Source organism: Haliotis rubra, unplaced genomic scaffold (genome assembly GCF_003918875.1).
Source record: "Haliotis rubra isolate DU_JTF1 unplaced genomic scaffold, ASM391887v1 Scf309, whole genome shotgun sequence".
In the NCBI taxonomy this organism is placed as follows: Eukaryota; Metazoa; Mollusca; class Gastropoda; order Lepetellida; family Haliotidae; genus Haliotis; species Haliotis rubra.
Genome location: NW_025766979.1, coordinates 265,270 through 281,770, shown reverse-complemented (window position 1 = coordinate 281,770; position 16,501 = coordinate 265,270). Strand labels below are relative to the sequence as shown.

The window sequence follows — 16,501 nt, the reverse complement described above, 5'->3', positions numbered from 1 at the left end:
TTGCTACGAGGGAGGAGTGCAGAGAAAGGGACAGCCAGGTGTTCGAGAAAGGATGGAGACGGCACAGCACAGGTTGATGAATCAATAACTTTGTCGGTACTTGTGCACGTGCTTCTCTAACACCTGGCTGTCCCTTTCTCTGCACTCCTCCCTAGTAATAAATAGTGAACTGTGTCAATATTTTAATGATAGGTTGTTAAACAACTTTTTTAATTTTAGGACTAAATTCTGCAAACAAATCACAGAGTTGGTCTGATGTTTTGATTATGATCAGCCTTTCATTGGGTATTATATGTTTATTAGTTTTCGAGTTAGATGGCAATTCATCAGTCCGCTTTTGAGCCAAACGGACTGTAATTCATCACAATAGTTTGTGTATGATATTAACAATATTTCCATTGAAGATGAACACTGTTTTATGGATACCAGCTTCTTAATGCCACTTAAAGACAATATTTCCACTATCAATCTTTTTAGTTAGGCCTACCTACTATAGCTTTGTTATTGACGTATATAGTGGATGGTTGGTGCTAAATGATTCAGATCTAGATAATATGAATTATGTCATAATACTCAATTTCAGAAGTTAACACTCCTGTATATAAGAAAGTGATAACTTAAGACTTTTCAGTATACAAATCTTGTATATAAGAATGATATACCGGTATACCATTAAGCCAAACAAAATTATTTCATTTTTTAATTTGTAGTTAATATAGGGTGGGTTGTTTTGAAATGTGCACAAACCAGACACACGTTTTGAAACTGCATTCTGTATGCTCTTGAAATATACATTTAACACTGCTACATCTTTGTTTTTATATTTTTTGTGAACATCTAAATATGGCAAAATGTGTTATATTTGGAATTATACAGTAAAGTACAGGTTCTAGTAATTTTAGGGTTGAGTCCAATCCAGGATTCGAACCCACATTCTCAGAGTCAGGCACCTAATAACCAGAACACAAAGTCAGCAATCTAACCCACTCAGCCACCGTGACAACTGGTCGTCAAGATCACCTACTTTGTGTCCCCCGAGACGAGTGTAAATTGTCACGGCTATGAAAACATACGATGGTTGGTATTGTGTATTCATGTACACATGGCATCTACATCGAATGTATAAACAAGATGCAACTGATGCTCGGTGAAAACATGGTATGGGAAAACTGTATGTTCCTCCCGATGGTTGCAAGGTGAAGGCCATATATTACCCTATACAAGTTATGGAACATCCAGACTTGGAATTCTGTGTGTTGGAATACCCATGTTGAGCATCCTTCACTGAATTATTTTCAGATAACAAGATTGGTGTTTTTTAACTTTTTATGAGTAGAATATTTTTTGAAAATGCACAGAGAGTCAGTTGAAAGGTTTTCAAGAATCTATAGTCATGGAATAGTTACAGATTATGTCATGACAATCAGTTTCAGGATGTGAAAATGAAATTAATTTTGTCAAAAAATAAATGCAAAATAGATGTGTTTTACGAAAAATCAACTTGCTTTGGTAAAATAAATTATTCAGTCATTGATTATTCAATCTTTGCTGTATTTAAATGATGGAAGGCTGCCTGTTAGTGTTTGTTGATACCTTGTGTGAGCTGTTATATAACCACTAAAGGTCAAAATATGTGTACATAGACACACTTTAAGCCAAGTAAAGTGACAATGTTGATTTTCATTTGCAGACATTTCACATGTGATCATGTTATCAGTGACACATTTCCTATCTGTGGTGCCTCCTCTCCGTACTGGTTTTGTTTGGTCTGGAGATGTGGTCTCCCAGGGGGTATTTTATTTCAACAGTCAGTAACCGTATTTGACCTTGTACTGGGGAACACATCCGGTGCCGACATGTCATGAGAAGCCCATGCTTTACTCTCTGTATGGTAACATGGATACCATTTCACTCATGGCTTCCTAGTTGTTTTGGAGATTATAATCTCAGATTTACATGATGCTTGGAGTTGCACATATGCTATCCTTCTTATTATAATATAATCCTAATGCCCTTTTATTAATCCTTCTACATTATTATGGATTAATTCTCTGATTTGAGTTGTTTTGAGTTGCACACTCTGTTCTCCCTATGCCTCTGATAATGTCTAAAGCCCTTTATTAATCCTTCTACATTACTATGGGTTAATTCTCTGATTTGAGTTGTTTTGAGTTGCACACTCTGTTCTCCCTATGCCTCTGATAATGTCTAAAGCCCTTTATTAATCCTTCTACATTACTATGGGTTAATTCTCTGATTTGAGTTGTTTTGAGTTGCACACTCTGTTCTCCCTATGCCTCTGATAATGTTTTAATCCTAATGCCCTCTATCAATCCTCTTACATTACTATGGGTTAATTCTGTGATTTGAGTTGCACACTCTGAATTCTCCCTATGCCTCTGATAATGTCTTTAATCTCTTTATTAATCCCTCTACATTACATATGGGTTAATCCTCTTACATTACTATGGGTGATTTGAGTTGTTTTGAGTTGCACACTCTGTTCTCTCTATGCCTAATCTGTCCCCACACCACTTCTACCAGCTATGAGCCTACAGCTCTATCCCGACTCCCAACATTTACATTTAGTCCCAGAAATAAAGTTATCTGATTAAGAAATATAATTATATCTACAAAAACAAAACAAACATAATAAAATCATAAAGGAGCCCAGAATCCTAGAATAACTGTTAATTTCAGAATGAGGTCATCTGGATGCTCAATCATTCTGGACGTTAGTTGGAATCTTTTATCACTATATTCTCTGAGGTGTGGGAGACTGTTACTGACTCTTCTACCAATCCCTCTCCGCCCATGGAGCATTAGAATTGGTCTCCAGCAACCCATGTTTGTTGTAAGAGGAGACAAACAGGATTGAGTGGTCAGGCTTGCTGACTTGGTTGACATGTCATCATATCCCATGCTGTTGATCACTGGATTGTCTGGTCCGAAATTGATTATTTACAGACACCACCATATGGCTGGAATAACACTGTGTGTGGCGTTAAACAACAGACAAACACCACTGAAAGGATAAATTGTTTGTAAGATTATTTGATTGTCTCCTGCTTACTTGAAACAAACTGTGACCAAAAGATTCTGTCTTTTACAAACTTTTTCTCCACGCCCTTCTTGCTCTCTCAAGCCCCACCCCACCCTTAGTTGGGTTAGAAGGGATGGTAATATGTTTCATTACAGGGAACAATGCTTGAGATGCCCCCCAGCTTTGACCTATTGACCTGTACTCCGCCGCTGCTTATATTACATGCTTCGTAGAGTTTTATCATTTCTTATATTTTATCACAGATTATCTTTATTATTTTCTGAACAATTTTTGTGAGATTTTCCTTATGCTGATGTTTTGTTTTGTTGTCTTAGTCAAATAAAATTTATTATGATTTACCTGGATCTTGTGTTCAATATTTCATTTTGTTCGGAAGATATTGAAATTGATGAATTGAGCATCAACTTTGGAGCAGCAGAATAATTACACATATACTAAATTTCATTAATGTTTGGAAACAAGTGGCCAAGTTTTTCAATATGTCTCCCATGTCATTTATAAGTGGTTGGAACAAAAAATGCTTCATGTTCAGCTTCAGCTTTGGAGACCCGTGAAGGTCCTTGACACATGTCATAAAAATCCCAATTGCGCAGATCGATGCTCATGCTGTTGATCACTGGATAGTCTGGTCCAGACTCGCTTATTTACAGACTGCCGTCATATAGTTGGAATATTGCTGAGTGCGGTGTAAAACTAAACTCACTCACTCACTCAGCTTTGGAATTTATGTTTTCGATGAGGGATTCAAGATGAGTAAGCTCACTTGCACCAGGTGAGCTGACTAAATAGATTCTGGGGTTGTGGCTGAGCTTTTTTTCACACTAAAATACTAGAACATGGTATTTCTATGCATGGGCTACATTATTATCCATAGATTCAAGTTTATGGCATGACATGAGCCACAGTTCTATTAAAGGTAGCTCTTACAGGAAGTTCAAAGTCACTAAATGTCCGTTACTGGTGACTTGTGCCACAGTTGGTGTAATGACATCAGACATGAACCTTACAATTATGCACAGAGATCACATGATATCTATAAAAACATGAAAATATCTGATTCAAGAACTTGCAAGATGGGAAGCAAAATAGGCTCATCACACCGTAGGCCAAGTTCAATGCCCTGCCCGCCCGGAGTGCGGAAGGTCGTGGGTTCGATCCCCGACCAAAAGACGTTAAACTATGGTACTTGTTGGTCCCTGCCTGGCACTCGGCATTAATGGGTAGAACAAGGACTGGTCGGCTCGGAGTCAGTATACTGTGTCTAAGTGGGGTATTCATGCTTCACTGCGGCATGGTATCTCAGTGAGCTAGCACTATAAAACCAGCTTAAGTCTGGGCTAGTACAAGCAGCCGCACATACACATACACACGCATGCACGTCGTCATATGAGCGAAATATTCTCAAGCACGACGTTAAACCCAATTTCACCTCACCTCACCTCACAAGTATTACATGAAATCTACTTCTGATAATGTGGGTAAATGTGACAAATGTGTTTTTCATTTGTTTGTTTCTTGTTTAACACCACACTCAGCAATATTCCAGCTATATGGCCACAGTCTGTAAATAATTGAGTCTGGACCAGACAATCCAGTGATCAAGTCATGAGCACTGATCTACACAAATGGGATACAATGACATGTCAGCCAAGTAGACGAGACCGACCCTGTTAGTCGCCTCACACGACAAGCATGGGTTGCTGACGACCAATTCTTCACAGATCTTCATTGGTCTAAACTGGCAAGGAATCACACTGGGCCTCAGTGTAGTTGACCTCTGTATTTTACTGTCACAAACCGTCAATGATGTCATTTGTCATGGTTGGCCTTAAAATGTATTGAATTTTCATAGTACAATATTCTTTCAATCATGATATCAAATGTGATTTTCTCACAAACATCTGTGATTTTCTCTTTCATAAATGTCAAAATCGTTAATGTAAAAAAATAGTTAATGAACAGTTTCACATCAGATCATTTAGTTTCCATGACAATATTCATAGACAAAACAAACAACATTCACTTAATGCCCTAAAGTCTCTTTCGATAGCTTTCCATATCAAACGTTATAAGCAAACAAACATGTCAAAGGGAGAAAGTGTTTGGCTAAAACCATATAAGCCTTCATACAGCTTCAATGACTTCTCCCCGTGACTCTAATGTTTGGAGGTAGAATTTCCGAATGAGTGGTTAGGCTGTAGAACTACACTTTAAAATATAGTTATCTAATAGCTGTTGCCTTTTATTTCAGATACAATAAATTCCTGGTACCTGTCACACATACAAATACGTAAAATATACATTCACATCACCCAAGTTACATGTAAAAATATACCGCACTCTATGAAGCCGAACTATTTTCTACTCTTTACATATTCTTCCACTGCAAGCTCGCAGCAAGGTCAAACGAACGCAAGCACGATGTCTCTCGTTTCGAAAGTATACCAGAATGTATTCCGGCGGACATCAACGTTCGCGTTGTCAATCGTCGTAGGGGCATTCTTTTTCGAAAGGGCGTTTGACCAGGGAGGCGACTTTTTATTCAACTACCTCAATAGGGGTGTAAGTATCACACGTCATTGACAGAGTTTTCATGTCACAATCAACAGTTCCGTTAGTCACTATTTAGTGCCCCTATGGAACATTCCAAATATATGAGACAACTGTGCAACAGAGTGTATGTGCTGATACTGTGTTATCATTTACGTAAACAAAATTTTAAGATTTTCCCCAACACCGAAAGGTCAAACTTGACCTGGACTGAATTCGTGCTTTAGTGGTTGCCGGGCAAATGTGTGTTATGGGTTTTTGGACGCTGTTTGTAGGTTATTGCACGAACAATTGTAAACCATGTCAGTAGCTAATTAAAGACAATTTATCTTAAACTCAGATTAGATAGCAAGGGTAAACACTGTCTTTGTCGTAATGAACGAACGCTTTTTACCAGAAGGCTACCCCACTGAGTCTACCTTGGTTAGAATCGTGATCTGAGCGAGAATAGGGAATGTTTCTTTGAAACAGTCAGCTTCATTTCAACCACCTGATACATGATCTCAGCAGTAAACACTTAGACTTAGTATGGATGGTGCCACTCAGTATGTTGAGTTGTCATTGCCTTTGGCTTGCCTCTCTGATGTCCCAACCCATGAAAGTCCGGGTTAAAATGAGTCGTAAGAAGCAACTAACGGGATCGAGTGGTCAGGCTCGCTGGATTGGTTGACACATGTCATCGATTCCCAGTTGCGCAGACCGATGCTCATGCTGTTGATTCACTGGATTGTCTGGTGCAGACTTAATTATTTACAGACCGCCGCCGCCATATAGCTGGAATATTGCTGAGTGCGGCGTAAACCTAAACTCACTCACTCACTCGATGTCCCATGGCAGCTGGATGATAATGCTACAGGTGCCACATGCACCTCCGACACTCTACAGTAGGATGTTTACAATATATATCACGTTTCATTATTGACCTGCCACAGAACACTACTCTCAGTGTCATGTCACAAGGTCTTATCTTTGAGCTAAACATTTTTACATTGAAAATGGGATTTGTTCATCCTTACTTGGATGGCCATGGCCACATGTTAAATCAGTAATAATTTTAATCATATTGTTCTTCTAATCAGTTGGATGCTACAAGATCCTGATATCATAATAGTGATGTTTCATAATAAAAGTAGCAAGGCTTGCGTCATTATGAAGGTGTTTCCACTTACTTGCTTATAAAGAAGCGACACACAGTTTCACCCTTATGTATGTGGGTGAAATATGGTCTGTAAATATTTCATTCTTCAGCTTAGTGGCAAAATGTTTGTTTATCTCCTGATTGTATCTCTACGATTGAGAGGCAGGGGGGTACCCTTGTGTTTAAAGCGTTCGCTTGTCACTGGGAAGATCCGGGTTCAGTTCCCATGGGTGCAATGTGTGAAGCCCATTTCTGGTGTCCCCTGTCACTGGAGTATTACTAAAAGCGGAGTAAAATAATACTCACTCACTCTATGAATGACAATAAGGGATGGCGCACATCTATTTGTTTCTAATGCTGACAGTACACTTTTGTTTTTCTTTCTTCCCAAAAGTAGTAACATTGGATTACCTAGTCCAAATTTAACTGGATCTAACCTGCCGTGTCACCCATGTTTAAAACAAATTACATTATCATCTTATCAGTCAGTTCTTGTTGATCGTAGTATTCATTTTAGACCATTCCCATATCTTTTTCATTAATGATGCAACAATTATCACTTATGTTAGGCATTTGGGAGCATGGTTGCTAGTGTGAAGGAATCTCATACACCTCCACATGCATTATTTTATGACATCAAATCTATCAATGGACTTCCCTTTCTGGTGCTTACACAATGTTATGAAGCAAGCTCAGTCTCAAATACTATCAGGGATAGAAAACTTTTTTTTCTTAGTGTTCCTTTGGGCACCTGACATATTTTATGTGTGTCTTTCAGAAATCAAGTGTGCCCACATGTTTTTAGAATAAATGACTAACAATGGTTTAGAGTTACTATCCCTCTCTCAATGCTTAATTCCCTCGACTTTAATTTGGAGGCTATTGGAGCACTCAGTGCATTAGCAGTCTTGTGTTTGGCTTATGCAAACATGGGCATAACTCTCAAGCTTTCTGTGTTGTCAAACTGAATTTTGATGTTATTAGCAGTTTTGAAGTTTGATTTTGGAAGACTGGGGTTTTTACCCATGTGGGCATTATTTTCATTAATGTTCATTTTATTTTCTTCAGAAACTATACGACGACATCAAGGACAAATTCACAGCAGCAGGGGAGGAGGAATAAGAGCATCCTGCCATGGAAATGTGTGATACAAACTTGTACATGTTAAACTGGGTCATGGTCACCTGACGGTGACACTGTGACCATATCTTACCTACTGCTTGGATGTACACACCGGATGCTGAAGAAAGTACCACCCTATGTAGAACATTGTATATCCCATGAACGTCATCTTACCAACTTGCTGTTTTTCTTCTGAGCAGGAAGTGCCTACCAATGGTCTGATAACTGACACTGATCGCCAATTTGGGAAGTCACCAGCCCTAATGGTTATCATATCTTCAGCAAATCCAGTGTGTGTATTTGACCACTTGAATGAAAATGTGAATGAATGTTAGAGTACTTTTTTGAGTGCCACAGCTAAATAAATTATACTAAAGTGTATTTTGCTTTGTCCTGTGTGAATTTCAAAGGAATAGGGGCGGTGGGGTAGGCTAATGGTTAAAGTGTTGGCTCGTCACGCCGAAGACCCAGGTTCGAATCCCCACATGGGTACAATGTGTGAAGCCCATTTCTGGTGTCCCCCGCCGTGATGTTGCTGGAATATTGCTAAAAGCGGCGTAAAACCAAACTCAGTCAGTCAAAGGAATAGTGGCCTATCACATTGTGTTCATGTTAGAGGTCTATGACCTGTACAGACATATATATCTAAAAAATTGCAACAGGTAGTAGAATCTGTTCTTTACCATGTTTACTGAGAAAGTGTAGGCCCAAATAAAACATGTTTAATTTGACCACATTCTAAAATGCAGTGTGCATGCATAGGTTTGGCAGCCAATTTCAATTTACACTTGCAAGAGGAGTACCCTCATGAACATGGTAAGCGGAAGTTGTAGTGCATGGAACGAGGTGAAATAAGCATGCCATTTTATGATTAAATTCACACACGTTTTCACCGATGTTACTGTAAACTAGTAGTCCATGGATAACGAGGCGGTAATCAGTTTGTGTTTGTTGATAATATGTGAAATTGGTGCTGTAGCGAAAAACCTCATGAACATGGTAAGCGGAAGTTGTATACACATGGAATGGGATAAAATAAGCAATCGTCCAGCTACAATTAGTATGATGTTTAGCAAAACAAAATATATTATCCATTTTCTGTCAACTACACTTCATTTCGAGGCGTGAGTTGACACAACATGATTGTGAATTCTTTGAATAATGCGGACCAAAGTTGTAATTATCAGTAACTGCCAGTTGTCTGTGGTCTGAGTTTGCCGGAGTAGGACCTCGTTGCAGGGGATCGGCTTATGCACGAAATATACCATTTTGACACTGATTTTAAGGGTCAAGTTAGGGGGTCGGCTTATCTTTGGGATCGGCTAATATCTACGGTAATATATGGTACACAAGGTACTGCCAGTTGTCAGACTTCCAAGTTTTGGAAGCCGCATTGGCTCAGTAGTTTCACTTGCTCACTTTTGTGTGCTGGTGATTAGGTGTCTGAAAGTGTGGATTCAGAGTCTGAATGGCAATCAACCCCAAATGTAGGATCTGTACTTAACTGAGAAAGTGTAGTCTGAAATATAACATGTTACAAACCATTTTGCTTAAGAAATATTTTTTCTAAAAAGCTTTGTGTATAGATAGTTTCAAGGTATGTCCGCATCATATCAGCAGGTTTCACCAAACATCTTGGGACTGCAATGTGTTCTGATCTCTCATCTCAGATTAAACTGACATGCTGTGATAAAAATTGAATTCTCATAAAAGCAGAGGGGTAGTTGGGTAGCCCTGTGGTTAAATGTTTGCTTGTCAGACTGAAGACCCTGGTTGGATTCCTCATATGGGCACAATGTTAGAAGCCCATTTCTGCTGTCTCCTGCTGTGATATTGCTGGACTATTGCTAAAAGCAGCATAAAAGTTAAAACTAAAATTCACACATAATATCAGAATTCACCCCAATCTACACAGTCACTATGTTTCAAGTTTTTGGATACATAAATACTAAATATGATGCTTGGATAGTCAATCGTATTGAATAAATATATCATTTGATTAGAAGATTAATGATACATCAGTAGGTTCAAGTATTGAATAAATATATCATTTGATTAGAAGATTAATGATACATTAGTAGGTTCAAGTGTGTTTCCTACCTATCTGAGCAAGGGTATTGAAACTACTTAAGGTCCCTTTCAGCTTCATGAGGAAGTCCCCATTTCTGGTGTCCCCTGCCCTGATATTGCTGGAATATTGCTAGAAGCGGTGTAAAACCATACTCACTCACTCACTAGTGTGAGGGGAGGTGAGGTGAAATTGGGTTTATCGTCGTGCTTTAGAATATTTCGCTCATATGACGACGTGCATGCCTGTGTTTGTGTATGTGCGGCTGCTTGTACTAGCCCAGACTTAAGCTGGTTTTATAGTGCTAGCCCACTGAGATACCATGCCGCAGTGAAGCATGAATACCCTACTCAGACACATTATACTGACTCGGAGCCAACCAGTCCTTGTTGTACCCATTAATGCCGAGCGCCAGGCAGGAACCAACAAGTACCATATTTTAATGTCTTTTGGTATGACGCGGTCAGGGATCGAACCCGCGACCTTCCGCTCTCCGGGCGGAAGCTCTAACCACTACTTATTGTGTAACTTTGTTTTAAGATGAAATTTTAAATTTACAGTCTGTAGATGACATGGGGATAGTGGTTAAGTTAATTTGTGATGTAGAACAAGTGGTTTTGCTTCAGAAACAGTTTGTAATCACTTGAGATGAACAAATAAAATCAAGCTAATTCGGGTTATTTTAGGAGTGCTTAAGGTTAGAGACTAAGAGTAATTGTTTATCATTTCGGGGTATAGATAAGATTTTCACAGCTGCGTGGAAAATCGAGATAAGGAAAACTTTTATTATTTGGCGTCGGAAATAAAATTCAGGGCGGGAGGGAGATGGGGGAAGCTCAACAAAAATACGGACAGCCTGACAGCCCAGCAACCTACAGTTAGGAAGGTGGCTTGCCTGATGTCATCAGTAATGTCTGTCTCTGCTTTGCGAAGTTCAAACTGAATATTTACAACCTCGTTCAGTTGAGATATTGCATTTCCACATTAAGCAAAATATGAAACATTCGCCTTGTACAAAGTGTCGTTTAATGAGAAGCGCACGTAAAATACTAAGTTATTGAGCTAAACTATACTGTGGATCTTAAACCGACCAATATCTTGCGAAATACTATTAACCGAACAGCTAACCCTACAACCGCATACATACATGCATATGTAGTGTGCACTATCTTTCCAAATTATAAATCAAATTCAACCAATCAAACCACCTCGATATCCAAGTATTTATGTTACCATTCCATTATTGTACACGGGAGTCCGGGTGTAATACAGGTTCCAGTTCTTCTGAGATGCTGCTACTTGGATGGGTGGTCGGGCACGGTGCGTGCTTCGCATCGCATCCTAGCTGCATGGGATGCACGTGATTTATCACTGGGTTGTCTGGTCCAAGTACAATGTCATTAATTGGTGTAACCTCTTCAATAATAACACCCCCAACCCTTTCCCTCATTGAGGGCGGTGGGGTAGCCTAGTGGTTAAAGCGTTGGCTCGTAACGCCGAAGACCCGGTTTCGAATTCCCACATGGGTACATTGTGTGAAGCCCATTTCTGGTGTCCCTCGCCGTGATGTTGCTGGAATATTGCTAAAAGCGGCGTAAAACCAAACTCAGTCAGTTCCCTCATTGACTGTATCAAATACTGAGGTATTGAGTTCCATTCTTGATGGAGGGCTTGTTCCCGTGCATCAATATTTTTGCACTGGAGGATATCTCTGACGACCTATAATGTCACAAACATATGGGATTGAAATCTGGAGGAGAATACCCACATCACCTTATCTTCCTGCCTAACCTTCTCCCACATCACCTAATTAGCCGAGAGCCCGGAACGCCTAATATCTGTAACCACTGGCATGGAGCAGGCTAAGTTCCCAAGTGGTCCTTCTCCCCGTTCTCCATTAATCACCTATCTGGAGGACCAAGGAAGAGTTGCTACCGCCTTTTGACGTAAGAAATCACCAACGGCATGTACACGATGTGGTCTAGCTTGTCGGAAGACTGGCCTTGTGTTCGGAGGAAGGTCATCCTAAATGTCACAACAAAACAACCCTGCCTAGGTTGTCAGAGACGTTCCATTGTCAGAGACGTTCGTTCCATTGTCAGAGACGTTCCATCGTCAAATCCGGTTTTGTCTGATCGTAACCAGGTCTTTTTTTACAGTCACGTGAAAGGCACCCACCCCCACACCATCATTAAATCTCCGCCAAACGGTACTTGCTCCAAGATATTATGTTGTGCACACGGCGCCAAACACGAACTCGACCATCAGTCTGATCAAAAGAAATGATCTTTCGTCCGACCAGTGGACCCTTCCCCATGACGTTTACTTCCATGAACGTCGTGCTTGACACCAAATTGGTCGTGCTGCTTTGAGCTCAACGTCGTCCGGCTCCATATCAGACCGATTTTAGGCGATTCCGGAACGTTCTGTTGGACAAACGATGATGTGGAATCCATTCTTTTTTTGGGGAGTGGCGGTAGGGAAGCCTAGTGGTTAAAGCATTCACTCGACACGCCGAAGATCCGGGTTCGATTCCCCTCGAGGGTACAATGTGTGAAACCCATCTCTGGTGTCCCCCGTCGTGATATTGCTGGAATATTACTAAAAGCGGCGTCAAAGTCACTCACTCACTCCATTCTGTTTTTAACACGGCACTTATTGAACGGATGAAGTCTTGTGATTCTGGGAAGGGCTGTATCCTCCCTAGCTTAACGTCATGAACCATGGTCATGTTGTCTGGCCAGTCGGCTGATAGTCGATGGCTGACAACCAATATCTCTTGCAGTAGCCTTCATTGACATGCAATCAATTCGCATACCAATATCTTTGAGCAGTTGTCAGTTGAGGACGTCCCACATTTGCTTATCATCAACGAAATCAATTGATTTTTAATGTTATCGAGCTGTAAGAACAGTTTACTGAAACTATATATTTGCTTAATGTATGTCAATCTCACCATTGATCGTAGCGAGTACGTTTCTAAAATCAATGTCCAGTGCACCCGCAGGGTCAAAACAATCATAGAAACATAATAATGTGAATATAAATGAGGGTTAAACATCATAAGTGTTGCAATACGTGTGTAGCATTACTCAATTACCCTGTTAAGAGTATAGTATCGTAAACAATATATTAGTTCCTCACTTCACTCTTTAAATTCCATTTTGTGAGTAGGAAATTAAAGGCATATCTCTAAATCACCCTTGATAATGGTGTCCAATGGAATCATATAACCTCCTTTGGCAATGGTCCCAAATGAACTCCAATGAAATCACCAGTGCTCACGAAAAGAATTAACTTTTACGCAATTCTTACTATGTACGGCTTAGAATGTATCAGATACCCCCGTAAGTACATAATTTGACTGATTCGATAGTAGCCAACGAATACACATACACGAGTGTATGACAAATCTACAAATGACTGTTCATACAATGCTGTTCAATGTGATTATACTGAACTTCCTACAGGTAGTCATGCAGTGCTAAGTCAAAGCGCTTCTTAATTGCGTCATTTTATGCGTCACATCATTGTCCCACGTGAGACCTGGCGCTTTAAGTTGAAAAACACTGTTGACAGATAACTGTATAATTTATTAAAGTCTCACGTCATGTACACAACCGACTCTACAAATATACATAAATTGAATTACTTCGCAATACATGATCTTTCCTTTTGGAATTACAAGAATTTGTCTATGGGTAAAACAATTTATACCATAAGTTGACCTATTAACAACCTATTAGCAATCCAGGGTGTTCGGCTGTAGATTGTTTCACTGTAAGTTGGAAAGGAGTCATGAACTTGGTTGTCCCCCCTGTGCGCTTGATACCCAGAGTTATTGGATACATGTCTTAATGTCACGCTGTAGGCACGCGTGTTGTTCATGAGTGGAAGTCGTCTACTTTCTGGCCAATATTGTGTAGCGCTCAGCGAGCCCTATGTTGATACAATGTGTTGTGTTGTCTGTTAGAGTGGAATGTAGGGGCTGGAGAACAGGAATAACTTCGCAATACATGATCTTTTCCTTTTGGAATCACAAGAATTTGCTATGGGTAAAACAACTTATACCATAATTTGACCTATTAACGACATGTTTCAATGGCGTTGTAAAATGTATAAGCAAGTTTTGGCTAAAAATAATTGAAAAGTTTTATTGGACATAAAAAACACATATTTTGTTAAAGACACTACACTTTATAATCCTTGCTCTGGGTAAGATGCAGGGAAATATGTTATTAAAAATAACACCTTCCATAGAAATACAAGCACTCACGAACACATATATTCATGCACAAATACATTCTTAAGGACACAAATAGTCCTACATAATTTCCGGGGCGGTGGGGTAGCCTAGTGGTTAAAGCGTTCGCTCGTCAAGCTGAAGACCCGGGTTCGATTCCCTACATGGGCACAATGTGTGATCCCCATTTCTGGTGTCCCCCGCCATGATATTGCTGGAATATTGTTAAAAGCGGCGTAAAACTAAACTCACTCACTCACTAATAATTTCCTTCAGGTCTTCCAGTCTTTTCGTATTACTCAATGACTACCTCGAATTATATTTATTCTGTAGTGACATAAACATGAATGATATACATTATACTGGCAATGACATCAAGCCCGCTATGAGGTTCACAGGCCCGCTCTGTTGACTGACGTCACAGTGTCACGTGATCATACGGTAGTTTTTATTTTTATTTTTATGTGATCACATGTTCTGGTAGTGCATCATGGGAGCGACGTATTCTCCTTGTTCAGTCTCTACCGCCTCGTAGGTCTCATCCGAAGTCGGAGCGGGCGGCTTTTCGCTTTTGTCTGGAATTAATGGAAATAAATATTGAAAATAAACATGCAACACATCTCTTAATACACTCGTGTAACCTTGATTCGTGGATATAAGGGAAGTGCGGCGGAATTCATATTTTAAATGCATGATTTCATTTTGTATACACACTGATTATTTTATTAATTGATTCAGCAAATTGAAAATGCTTAATATTCCACTCGTGAATTAAACGTTTGTCAACGAAAGTCATTTGCAATCATCACTCAATCATGTGCCCACAAAATGTGACGTCACCTTGTTTCGTGGATTACGTAGTCGGTTACTTTATACCACTGTGTACTACATCCCACTGCAGTAAGTATTGGCACCAAGGAAAGCAGACAACGAGAAGTGAGAAGGTTTTTACTTGACATTTTGTAAAAATATAATTTGACAATGGTGGTATTAGTGATCTGGGGCTATTTATCTTAATGCTGGACAATTATATTTAGTGTACTTGCGTGTAATGCAGAGATTCGGAACTTTTTTGTCAGCGAGGCGTGGCATTGTATGAACAACAAAAGTACCACTTCGTGACGTCAGTGGAGACTTAATTTACGAGCTAGCATAATAATTTCCGCGATCCACGAATCAAGGTTATCCACGAATTTAGGTTACGTTTACACATATGGTGTTTTGAAAGGGTGTACGGGACTGTAAGACCCTTGTAAATTCCGTATTTCCTGAAACGCAGACGAATTTGTTATCCTCAAGATATTTTGATTTAGCTTATCTTTAAATAACAACATTCAATCATCGGCAGAATGAGACGCAAAACGTTTCGCCATGATTTTTCCCGAAGGGTCATAAAGGGAGATAACTTAGGATGGCTTAGTTTATGATAAAATCATCGAATTTGAGTACTGTTAAACGACAAGTGAAATGCAGAAACATTTTATTTTTTTGGGATACATTTATTGACACAAACAAATGAGAAATTTCATGCTCATAATTGAGTACGCCAACTCTAAAATTTCGAAGCGATCAGCCGTTTGGCAGCCACGTTCCATCTAAGGTCAAGGTCATTCGTACAACCCGTGTACGTGTGTCACATGACAGATTTGACGGTTCGTACACCCTAGCTGGCAAATCTGACTACTGACCAATCAGAATTCGACATATTTATCTTAAGGGTAATAATTTCTGTTAGTATCAATGAGAATCATTAGCTGTGCTTCGCAAATTTAAAGTTCGACTCCTGCGTGATGTATTCACTGGGAACTGACAATCCTGAACTTCCCTGAAGTCCTACGTTTATTTCTAACCACTCAACCCATATATTTTTCAGAATAACACATCCAAGGTGGTACATGAAATACAATAACACATAATTTTCAATGTGTACAAAATTACAGCATTTTAAATAAGTAATGATGAATAGGATGCATAGCTACTTAAACGTTTTACTGATTGTACATCTACTCGTGCAGATCCGGCTTAAATTGGTCTTCAGTAATCCATGTTTGCCTTAAAGAGGCAACTAACGGGATCGGGGTGTCAGACTCGCTGACTATGTTCACACATATCATCGTACCCAAGTTGTGTAAATCGATGCTCATGCTGTTGATCACATGATTGTCTGGTCTAGACTAGAATGTTTACAGGGGTACTTCCCTGAATGCCGGCAGGTATTGTCTTAGGTAGGCAAAGCAATGAAGCGTGCTAATCCTTAGACAATGGGGGATTATGGGGGACACCTCCTAATCTTAGGTGAGCAAAATTAAAAAAATC

General features: G+C 39.6%; 1 protein-coding gene and 1 long non-coding RNA gene across 2 annotated transcripts in view; one reads left to right on the top strand and one right to left on the bottom strand.

Annotated features, from left to right (window-relative positions):
- The first annotated feature begins 356 nt into the window (after positions 1-356).
- On the top strand, positions 357-15,671 carry LOC124283037. Its single transcript, XR_006900292.1, has 3 exons — positions 357-1,701; positions 13,631-13,635; positions 15,659-15,671. It is a non-coding gene; the product is annotated as an uncharacterized LOC124283037 (long non-coding RNA).
- Positions 14,650-16,501, bottom strand: part of LOC124283036 — a 28,382-nt gene continuing 26,530 nt past the window's right edge. Inside the window, exon 8 of the mRNA XM_046719048.1 lies at positions 14,650-14,760. Coding sequence (XP_046575004.1) covers positions 14,654-14,760 — 107 coding nt within the window. The 3' untranslated portion in view covers positions 14,650-14,653. The remainder of the gene's footprint in view (positions 14,761-16,501) is intronic.